The sequence below is a fragment of the Nannospalax galili genome, unplaced genomic scaffold, assembly GCF_000622305.1.
Source record: "Nannospalax galili isolate Female #2095 unplaced genomic scaffold, S.galili_v1.0 scaffold562, whole genome shotgun sequence".
Taxonomy (NCBI): domain Eukaryota; kingdom Metazoa; phylum Chordata; class Mammalia; order Rodentia; family Spalacidae; genus Nannospalax; species Nannospalax galili.
Window position 1 is genome coordinate 8,620 of NW_008348205.1, and position 12,247 is coordinate 20,866.

General features: G+C 43.6%; 1 protein-coding gene across 1 annotated transcript in view; it reads left to right on the forward strand.

The window, feature by feature from the left end:
• LOC103743548 (ryanodine receptor 2-like) overlaps positions 1 to 12,247 on the forward strand; it is a gene marked incomplete at its 5' end in the record, with an annotated part of 111,152 nt that overhangs the window by 6,250 nt on the left and 92,655 nt on the right. Inside the window, 2 exon segments of the mRNA XM_029569232.1 lie at positions 4,832 to 4,991; positions 8,714 to 8,861. Coding sequence (XP_029425092.1) covers positions 4,832 to 4,991; positions 8,714 to 8,861 — 308 coding nt within the window.

Below are 12,247 nucleotides of genomic sequence, written 5' to 3' on the forward strand. Positions count from 1 at the left end.
GTTGTCAGTATTGAAATACAATAATTTACAGTATTAAGCAGCAACAGAAATAAAAGCAGCAGGTGCATTCTATGATGATGGAGGCAACTCACTTGTCCTTTAAATGGCAGAGATTTCATGGCACAGTATCCTATGTTCAATGTGATTAAGAGCAAAGTTGTTTTTGTTTTTAGCAATCTTTGTGGGTATATGTGTGTGCATGTACACGTTGTGTGTGCATATGGAAACCAGAGGTCACTGTCTTCCTCAGTCATGCTCACCTTATTTTAAATACAAGTCTCTCACTGAATCTTGGGCTCACCAGTTGTCTAGAGTGACTGGCCAGCAAGCCACAGAGATACTCCATGTCCACATTGGACTTTCTACTGTGGGGATTACAGGCATGTTTCTGCACTCATCTTTTTTACTTAGGTTCTAAGGATCCAAACTCAGGTCACCAGGCTTGTGCGGCAGGCGCTCTTACCTGCTGAGCCATTTCCCTAGCCCCCCATGATTGGTTTTTGAAATGGCACCTTTTACTTGTCCTTAGAACAGCTCATGAAAACAGATCCACATTGGTTAGACAGCTACCATCAGGATCTACTTAAATGCTCCAGGACAGCGTTGACGGCTGGGAACTGTTCAGCATTTCATTTTCTCTCAGAGCTTGCTCTCCACTTCACTATCCTGTGTCCTTCCCCATATTTTTATAACATGTGATGTCTACTAACTGTTCTTAGTGATCTCTCTTGCAGGGACCCTTTGCCTTGGTGCAGAAGGGCTAAGGGATAAAGTAGTCTACATTTTAAAAGGGACAGGGTAGGGGTGGGGCATAGGACAACATACTATATGTCTATTTTTAAACAAACAAGTGAGTGAAATAGTAGAGGAAAAAATCCCTAAATTTTCCCTTTCTAATGTCTATTTCCAATGAATTCTGCTGCATTTGTTTTCCTGAGCATGGCCTTTGAGCTTTCTCGATGCCCTTTCTGTGAAAATGTCAGCCAGACGCTCATTTCTACAGGATGCGCTTTACGGAAACCGGCCATTCACATCCTCCTGTGCAGTCATTTGAAATTTTCCCATTTGTTCCAAGGCACTGGCAGGGCTGATGTGCTACTGAAATTTACAGCTAACACCCTCTGAACCCGGACTTCATCTTCTCCTGTTTACCGTGCATCTTTCACGACACAGTGATTTCCAGGCTTCATTTAACTTGATTTATGCTAAACAAGTGTGCTGGGGAGGCAGGAAGCTGGCTTCGTGCCCCATATTCTGTCGTGCTTTGCCACACTGGTGTTTTAGGCTCAATTAGAAGATCTGCTTAGGAAGGACAGGGGTCAGGTGGGGATGTAGGACAAGATGGAACTACAGCTTTACATGACCACCATCAGCCGGGCCGAATGCCATCAGTTCTCCTGTTTACACCTTTGGTAATTGGATGCAGGTGGAACTGGCAGTTTGCTGAAATTTGTTTCATTTTGTTTTGTTCTTTTTTTCCCAGAGTATTTGAAAAAGAAATTTTACCACAAGGACACTGAAACCTAGACTGTGGGTTTCATTTTATCTTATTAGAGTATATATATATGTCAACATAAAATTAAAGGAAGTGATTACCAAAAAACATTGGTATTCTGTTAAGTGAGGGGATTGCAAACACACACACACATATATGCTTAAATTTATATGTATTCTTTGGGGGTTAATTTTGTAGGGTGATTGGCTAGCACAGTAAAGAGTAGTAAAAGCTCCACCTGTTCAACAAGTAGATGGAAGGAGAAGCCAAAGTAATGGCTGATTCTGGTATGATTTTTCTAGAAAGTTCTAGAAGGCAGAATGTAATGCTAGATGCCTTTTAAGATGAGCCAAGCACAATTATTATTTTACTTAGTAATGATGGAACTATTTTTGGAGGGCTACGGAATTTTGCTTTCTGAGAATTGTTATAGGAATCATTCCTTTATTTCTGGTAAATTTCCAGGATCCAAAGTGAAACTTTATTTCAAGCCATGTAGCTTTCAAGATTAACATCATTTTTCTGTTAGTGAAAAGGCTTAACTATTTTTTTAATCACAAGAAAAGATTAATTCATATTAGCCATTGATTGGTTTCTGTGAACCTTATTAAATAACATTAGCAAGATGAAATGAACATTATTTGCCAAAGTACACTTAATTGTCTCTTAAAAATATCCATTTTGGGGCCGGGCATGGTGGTGCATGCCTTTAATCCCAGCACTTGGGAGGCAGAGGCAGGCAGATCTCTGTGAGTTCATGGCCAGCCTGGTCTACATAGTAATTCCAGGACAGCTGGGGCTACAGGAGACCCTGTCTCAAAAAGACCAAAATAAAAAAAAAATCCATTTTTGATTTAATGATGATTCTCTGTGTGTGTCTTTGCGTGTTGGCATGTTCACGTGTGTGTCTGTGCCTGTGTGGGTGTCATGGCGAGCATGTCAGAGGATAAGCTTGGTACTGGTCCTCTCCTTCCACCTTGTTTGACACGGGTCTCCCTTGTCATTCATTACTGCATACACCGAGCTAGCTGGCCCACGAGCTTTCGGAGAGTCTCCCATTCTGCCTCTCATCTTGCTCTTGGAGCTCTGGGATTCAGACATGGGTGCTACAGTCGCCAGCTTCTATGCGGGTGCTGGGGATCCAAACTCGGGTCCCCACACTTGCCTGTCAAGCACTTTACTCATGAGCCATCTCCCCAACCTCTGATTCAGCTCCTAGTTTCTCTGTTCAGATGTACCACAAGAAACAAAAGGCTTTGGTAATCTCTAAGAGATGCCGCTTGCTGTGTATGGTCATGACGCCCTGCATGTGCCTCATTTTGTCTGATCTGAGCTGTCACCTGATGTTGGTGAAGTCTTCCTTATGTGGGCAGTCTCAAATATAGCTGGTTGAGTTCATGACTTTCAAAGATAACTACATTTATTTTTAATAAGTGAAATGAAGTCCAATAGGTAGAGGAAAAAACCTTTAGGCAAACTGGTCATGACTTTAATTTGGGTAGGATTATTAATTATTTAAATGAACCCCTTTAAGGTTCATTTCTTTTTCTTCTTTTTAAAATTACAGGGCGATAGACACTCAGTTAAAATAAATTGAGGGCTAGGGTCTTAGGTAATCGCTGTTTTGGGAAAGTGCTTGCCTTGCAAGCTTGAAGACCTGAATTTGATTCCCCATATTAAAAATCAAACAAACAAAAACTTGGCATGGTGGTACATACTCGGAAACCCAGCACTGGGGAAGCTGAGACAGGCAGATCCCTGGGACATGCTGACCATTCGGCCCAGCCTGCCTGGTGAATTCCGGACCAGTGAATGATCCTGTCTCAAAAAAATGAACAAACAAGATGGATGACACCCGAGGGACAACAGCCAAAGCTGGCCTCTGGGCTCCACATGTGTGCACACAAATGCACACTTGCACACACAGGAGCATGCATATATATGCACATACTCATACACACAGAAAAATGAGTGTGAACTAGTTAGTAACCAATTTTAAACTAGCAGATAGAAACACAGATTCTTGGGTTTCACTGAGCTCCATCCTAGATCAAAGAAATTTGGGGAAAAAGTTCTAAGAAGAGGACTCAGAAATTGTCAGTGTTATCTGGCTTCACACGTAACTAGAACCTGTCTGTAATGTTGTATTTAGAAGGCATCCCTCTTTCCATCTTTCAGAAATGTCTCCCTAGTGTGAAATAAGGCAGGAAAGTTCCTGGTAGCCTTGCTTCCTGGGAAGCATTTTTTCCTTTGATGCCTTATGTTAGCATTAGCTTTACTCAAAGTTCATAGGCTGGTGTTGAATCCTTGTCATCTATGTGCCCTTGATGACTGCTTGCTGGACAGAGGCCCCTGATTTGGATCCCCCATGCTCATGTAAAATCTGAGTGTGGTGCTGTGTGCCTGTAATCTCGGACCTGGGGAGATAGAGACAGGTGCTCCCTGGCCAACCAGCAGAGCCAAACCAGAGTTCCAGGTTCAGCAAGAGACCCTGTCTCAAAAATAAGGTGAAAAGTATTTAAGGAAGACTGTTGACATCAACTTTGCTCACAACACACATGTAACTACACATTGACATACATGCATATACACACATGCACAGGTGCCTACACATCCACACACACACACATATGTATCTACACATGCATGTACACACACGCCCATGTGCCTATACAGCCACATGCACACATGTACACACACATGTGCATGAATACATATACACGTGCACAAAACAAAAGTTGAAGAGAATAGCAACTTCATAAGAGGGTTGGAGAGATGGTTCAGTGGTTAAGTGCCAGGTGCTCTTACAGAGGACCAGAGTTCAGTTCCCAGAACCTGAATCAAGCAGAACCCCTGTAACTCCAGCTCTGGAGAATCTGATCCCCTCTTTTGACTTCAGAGGGCATCATGTTCATGCGTGTGCGCACGCACACACACACACACATATACACATACACTCATACATAAATAAAATAAATCTTTAAAAGAACTTTACATGAAGAGAAATCCCTTAAGTGTCGTTCATGATGGTCAATACCTTCATTTTGACCCTCCCAAAAGCCTCAACTATTAGGAACAGACTGAAAAGTCCCTTACCTCTTTCAGAGGTTGGTAAACAGCCTCCTGTTTTCCTGGTGAGCAGATGAAAATGTCAGGATGGTGTGGCTTTTCCCCCTAAGCAGCAAAAGCTGAAGCCGAGGGGACTCAGGCTTGCTGACCACTCTACCTCTGGTCATTGTAGTGGTTAATGGAACAACTGGGATTAGATGGACAGGACATGACCATCACAGTATTTCAATAACAGTGATTCTAAGCTTTTCTTTGTGTGCTTTGCAGTTACCAGTTGACAAGTGGATACAAGCCTGCTCCAATGGATCTGAGCTTTGTAAAACTCACCCCCTCTCAGGAAGCAATGGTAGACAAGTTGGCAGAAAATGCTCACAATGTGTGGGCCCGGGACCGAATCCGACAGGGCTGGACTTACGGCATCCAGCAGGTATGTGGGAATCTCAGCATGTAGGCTGAGGGGCATGTTAGTGGAATTGTAGCATTTCCAACAGAACAGATGAAATCTTGACTTCTTCAAAACTCATCTAGAGGGGCTGGAGAGATGGCTCAGCAGTTAAGAGTGCTGGCTGCTCTTGCAGAGGACCTGGGTTTGATTCCCAGCACCCACATGACAGCTAACAACTTTCTGCAACTCCAGTTCCATGGGATCCGATGCCCTTTTCTGACCTCTGACCTCCATGGGCACTGCATGACATGGGTGCACTTACACACATGCAGGCAATACACTCATACACACACACACACACACACACACACACACACACAACTCATCTCGATATCTTAATGTTTTATACATATGCACAAAGGCACCTGTTCAGCACTGGGCTTGTGAGAGGGGTCAGTACATAAAGTGCTTGCCTCTCAAACTTGGAGAACTGAGTTCAATTCCTGGAACCTACGTAAAGGTGGAAGGAGAATAGGAGAATTCCTACCCCACAAAGCCGTCTCTGGCCTCCACCATGGACTGTGGCATGCACGTGCCAGCCACCATCATAGGCACATTAATAACAGCTCTGATCGGAATCATGACAACACCTGCTGTGGATACAGTGACCCGTATAGCAAATGGTTTGTAGCATGGTTTTGCACAGTCATTTCCCAGAAGCACCATTTTAGGGGGATCTTTTGAAATATGAAGATCAAATCATAGTACTAATAAAATGGATTCACAGCTCCTGACTCACAGTGCCGTAGAATTCCATTTTAAAGTTTCTTGCTGTCCTTTGTTTTCGGGGGGGTAATGTGCTCTGTCCCGTCTTACAGACTATGGGGGGTGCAGTGGACTGTAAATTACTTCCTCTGTGCAGTGTAGGCAGGACAACACCCAGGCTGTGAAGAGCCTTGCATCTGATCTGGTTACCAAAGGAGCTTTTGTTAAATTTAGGAAAAAGAAAAAAAAAGTTTTGTAGACTGCAGAGTTGGAGATCTGGGACCATGGATTACTGCCTGTTAGAGGGGGAGTCACAGAAGTAGCTGACTGTCGTTGTTATATGCAGGCAGTATGGCCTCGCCCCTTAACCATGGGTTTATTTCTCTAACTACTAAAATTCTCTGTGCTATTTTTTCCCTCATCAGCAAAATAGTTAACATCATTGCTTAATTTGCATATGTATCAGTGGTACAGGTCAGGTCTTCTACACCAGAGCCCAAACTCTTCACATCCTTTTTACAGCAACTCATGGTAGGATGCCCTTACTAGAAGAGTTTCAGGGTTCAGGGAATAGATTATTTATTGCTCAAAGAGTTAGAATATGATTCCATATATAGCCTAAAAGATGATTTGAAAAATGTGTTTTGAAAGCCTTTCTAATCTCATGACTTCGGCCATTTGGAAGACTAAAGAAAGCTAGGCTTGGTTTGCCTCCACAAAATAGTAATTTGGGGAGGTTGAGTTAAACTGGTCACAATCAATAAGAATTTGATTAAACTAAATCTGATTAAACTCTGTGTGCCTATGTGTGCACTCACGTATATATGTGCCTGTGTCTGTGTGCATACGTGCATGAATGTGTGTGTTTGAAACTCCACCCTCATACTAAGGAACATAGAGTGTATTGGTTCTCTGTGAGAGGGAAGCCCCAGTTCCCTGGAAGACCACCTGGGTTTGCCAGACAAGCCAAGATTCCCTGATACCCACCACGTGCAGGACGGCACGCCCTCTTGGGTGTGTGTGTGGTTCCCCCAGCCTCATAAAGATGGCAACTGTGGTGAACCTCTTAATAAAGTCCTTCCCCATTCCTTCTTAGGGCTCCCACCAGCCCCAACCCCCACTACTGACCCCACATGCTTGCTGCCAAGTGTCCAAAATCTGGCGTCTTTGAGTTTCCACCCACCTCTTGGTGACATCACCTGGCTCAGAAGGAGGCTGCAAACATGGACAGAAGAGGATAGCCGTTTTCCATCTGTCTCTTCACTGGTCTTTGTTGCTCCAGCACAGTTAGTTACAAACATCTGTGTGCAGAGGCCAGAGGAGTTCCGTCAATATGGTCAGACTCCCAGCATGTCATCACACAGAGTGAAATTCCCCAAAGCTCAGAGTTCTGGGTTGTAAACGTTCAGGGAGAGGCTCAGCACCACGTCAGCAGGCGGCAGGCAGCAGGACTGGAAGTCTGTGTTGCTGGCGCAAAGCCTTTATTGAGGCTGCTTGGTTTTAGGGGGGAAGTTTGGAACAGAACCACCCTACTAACAATCTAGATGATTTGTCTCCAAGTGGTAGGACATGCAGGCATTCATTACAAGCTTGTGGTTCAGGGAAGGGAGAAGAGATGGAGAGAGGTTCCTCATTCCTGCCTTCCAGAACCCCCGTCAGCCCTTAGAGCTCGTTTGTTTTGTTTGATTGAGATAAGGTCTCACTGTGTAGCTGAGGCTGCCACTGAACTTGGAATCCACCTGTCTCAACGTCTTGTTTCCCCGTGCAACTCATAGCGCGTGCGCACGTGTGTGTGTGTGTGTGTGTGTGTGTGTGTGTGTGTGGCGCGCACGTATGTGTGTGGTGTCAGTGAATTGAGGGTGCATCCACTGCCTCACAGTCCTATGCTAAGGTGAACTAGGAGTTCATGCTGCTTCTCCGGATATGAAGATTCTGGGGCTGATGGCTTAGCTCAGCTAGTATGGTGTTTTCTTGGCACACAGGAAACCCTGGGTTCTATCTCCAGCACTGCACAAACTGGGCATGGTGGCTCCTGCCTATAATCTCAGAACTCAGGAGGGTAGCTGTAGAAGGATTCTATAAGGTCATCATCAGCTACATAGTGACTTTGTGGCCAGCCTGGGCTACATGAAACCTAACCTCAAAACAAGACAAAAGTATCTAACCTTTGCAAACCCTGCAGCAGTTTCAGTGAGTGACTGACAGGAGGTAGTGATTGCTGCTGAGAGATAATGAATCTCCATCTGCCCTAAAATTAAGTGTTCTAACCTCCTTTAAAATCTTTTTGTCAAGCCAGTACTGTAGCCTGTCCTCTCTATTTTAAAATTGGTATCTCTTGTGTACTACACCAGTTATGACTTCTGTTACCATTGTAATATTCCTGGCATTTCCTGGGTTTCCTGATTGACAGGGTCAATGAGCTGCATAGTTTTTAAGCTCTGATGGACTCAAAGTAGCTGATTATAACATTGGATTTTCTCCACAGAAGACAAGACAGCCTATGTTTGACAGCGACTCCCAGTCCCTGATGGGTGCCCAGTATTAATTTGACCCTTCTTGTATCAAATCCTTGTCAGAGAACTGAGCTAGGAAATGGTGTTTAAATTAGCCTACTGCCTGTGACCATGGCAGATGGATCGAGCTGGAGATCAGTCACGCTGACTTTTGTTATTCTTAGTTCCCCTTCCCCCGTTTCCAGTTGGCATACTTGTTCGTTTGCTTAGAGCTTCTTTCTTGATAGTGGCTGGGCAACTTCTAGAGTTTGGGTAGGTGAAGAAAATCAAGGAAGCTGTGTACAGTCTTCAGCTTCTAAGATTTTGAATTCTGACATATTCATAGCTGCCGCCTTTCCAGTTCCTCCTATGCTAAGGTAAGGTAGAAGCTGACGTTGCTTCTTTAAGTTTAGAAACTGAGCTGGGGATATAGCTCGTAGGGTAGAGTAATTGCCTGGCTGCCGCTGTCCTGGCTCAGAAGACTGCACGCCTTTTCCCCTGCTGCAGGATGTGAAGAACAGAAGAAACCCCCGCCTTGTCCCCTACACCCTCCTGGATGACAGAACCAAGAAGTCGAACAAGGACAGTCTCCGGGAGGCGGTCCGCACGCTGCTGGGTTACGGCTACAACCTGGAAGCCCCGGATCAGGACCACGGTACTGGTTTTGCTCACGCCCCTCTGGTTGCAGAATGCTGTAGTGGCTCCTCAAAGCCCAATAAGTGAATAGAAAAAGAGGCAAAGGATGCCCCTCCTACCCCTTTACTTTAGGCCAGTGGCCTAGAGTGGCTTTTCCTTTGAAGGTTTAGACCCATTTCAGTGGGGGGCTCCGTGCTGCAGCAGCTCAGGTGAAGGAGGGGCTCGTCTTCCGGCAGGTTCCTGTTCTTCCTCTCTTTTTGAACATCTATGTTTATAGTCAACCTGTCAGTTTAAATATGATCGAATGATGACAAGGAAATTTAAAGCTCACTTGGGGAGAACTGACCGTTGATGATCGCCTGCCCATCATGAGCACGGTGTATCGCACCCTATTGTTAGTTTACCTTAGCTCTGTTTTGTGGTTTTTAGAATGAAAGTTATATACATTGTTATAGTCGCTGAGTACTATTGCAGGTAAAATTACTTCTAATTTTATTTTGTAGTTATTTTTGTAACGGGATATGTGCAATAACATTTGCAGATTGACATTTATGATATGTATATATACATATGCAAATATACATGTGTGTATGTAAGTCTGTTTATTGCTTTTTGTAAATTTTGTAGGGTTGTCTACGTACCTAAACAAGACAAAGTCTCGGTTTTGTTTTGTTTTTTTTTCTCTCTTTTGCAACTGTCGTGTCTTACTTTGTTTTTGACTTACTGGTAAGGAATTCAGAACAATGCCAAATGGTTACGAAGTGATGAGAGAAGTTATTCCTTCTTAGTCTTCAGGGGAAGTTTTAGTGCTTCATTATTAAGTATGATATTAAAAACTAGTTAGGATCTTGTTTGGGGCTGGGACTCAAACCTTGCCCCACTGGGCCCTTGAACGGCACCCCAGCCTTCGTACGTTTTTCTGTTTTCTTTTTCTTTTACGTTAACTTGTTATTCAATAATTTCATATGATATATTCTGATTCCTCTCTTATCTCCCTCCATCCCTAACATTCCCACCCCCAACCATAGGAATTCCTTTCCCAGATTTGTGACTTTCGGGTTTGCTTTGTGACCCATTTAGTTTAACCAGGATTGTCTGTGTGACCATTGAATTGGAGCTATCCACTGGAGTCTGGTGGGGTCAGGGTCACCAGTAGGAGTTCAGTGGAAGCAAATAGCTTAGCAATGAAGAGCAGGACCCCAGTCTTGCATCCATGGCTGACCACTGACAAACTCATTCTTAGGCACACTTAGCACTAATAATAAGTGATGGATGAGTGCTCAGCCCTAAATTAGACATTTATACCATCCCCTCAAAGGCCTAGGGAACATTGTGGAAGAGAGGGTGGAAAGAATATAAGAGCCAGAGACTGGGAGCAGGCTTACAAACTGCCATGTTCTGGCCAAGACACAGCCGTGGCATCCAGAATCTCACAGCAGCTAAGGGTATTTCTGTTTTAAAAGGTATCACATCGGACAGAGTCCCTTTAATTCCTAGTCTGTTCAGAGCCTTTGTCATGTATGTTGTTAAGTTTTGGTAAATGATTTTTGCCACTTACAAAGAAGGACATTTACTTTCTCTTTGATTCTTTCGACATTTTGAAAAATACTGACTTTGAACATTGAACCAAGTTTTCGTTTCCTGGGCAGCTGATCGATTATCTTTTTCCTATGTGTAGCTAATTCTGTTTGTGAATCATTTGTTTAGAATTCTTGCGTCTATCTTCATAAGGAATGCTCGTATATAAATCTCTTGTATTTTCATCATAGTTTGATAGAGTATAAAATTGGCTTCATAGCACAAGATAGGAATTGTTCCTTCTTCGTCTGCCTGAAGAAAATTGTCCTGTTCTGAAAGAACTGACCTACCCTTATTATTGCTTCTTCTGGTTTTAAAGGATTTATTAGTTTGTCATTGAATCCTCTGAGCCTGGAGTTTACTAAAAATGTTTACTAATAAATTCATCCACTTAATTAAAGTTGCCATATTTACTAGCATGAAGTTGTTCGTTTTCCTTTGCTTAATGCCTGCAGGATTTATCGCTAATGCAACCTCAACTCCTACACTCAATGGTTGTTGAGTTTTGTTCTTACTTGCACTAAGGATTGAATATGGACCCCATGAGTGCTAGTCAGGCACTGAGCTACATCCCCAGGCTGTAAGTGGAGCTCTTGTTTTATTTTGCTTTAGACAGGATCTCATCCTGCAGCCCTGACTGGCCTGGAGATCACTACATAGCTCAGACTGGCCTTGAAATCAGTTATCCTGCTGCTGATGGGCTATCCCCACCCAAGTGCTGGGATTACAGGTTTGAGCCACCACGCCTGGCTCTGTCTCTAGAATTCCTGATGCTGAGAATTTGTTTTCTCTCTTTCTGTTTTTATCTATTGTCTTAGAGATGGATTCTGTAAGTCTTTTCAGAGTTAGTTCATCTTAAATGTACATTTTCATGGTTAAAATTTCAGTCATTTGATTCATTGTCAGTCATTTCCCACATCACCTATCACAGATTACCAAGAGTAAATTCTCATGAGTATGAATGACTGTCTTGTATCTCTGTGGGGAAACATGGCTCTATGGCGTATTCACTACAGCATCATGGCTCTATGGAGTACTCACTATAACATCATGGCTCTATGGCGTAGTCACTACAGCATTTTCTGCAGAGTGTGAATCTCTGGCCATAGTGCTAAGAGATTCTGGATTCACAGCTCCACCCGTCCTCTGCATAATGACCTATTGCTATATTTTTAAATGAGCAATTGACTACATCAGCCTTATAAGAACTTACCGATAATATGTCATTTCCCACACTATTTTTGCACACTTCTAAATACTGAGTCAACTACTCTGTTAGGTAGCTGTATTAGTTACTTTTCTTTTTGAGGGGATAAAATACCACAAACGAAGCAATTTAGAGAAGAGTTTGTTTTGGCTTAGGGTTCCCGAGGGCAAGTCCATAATTTGAGGAAGGTCATGGTGGGCCAAAGGCAGGAACAGGAAGCTGAGCATCACAGTTTCACCACACAGGAAGCCGAGAGCTAGCAGAAAGTGGGGTGAAGCTAGAAACCCTCAAAGTCCACCCTAGAGACATGTTTCCTCTAGTAAGGCTTCACCGTCTAAAGGTTTTATAACCTCCCCAGATAGTACCACCGACCTGAGACCAGGTTTTCAACTACATAAGCCTATGTGGGATGTTTGTTCAAACTACCACAGTAAGGGAAGAACACACTTAAGCTTGGACTTCGCTAACATCTGAGCACTCCAGGGGGGAGGTAGCAGAGGCAACAGTGTTTCAGCTGGAAGCTGTTATGATCACAGTGATGTACTAGAGGAAAAGCACCCCCGGCTTCACATCCAACACATCCACAACGTGGGATCTGCACATTTTCACTCCTCTTCACA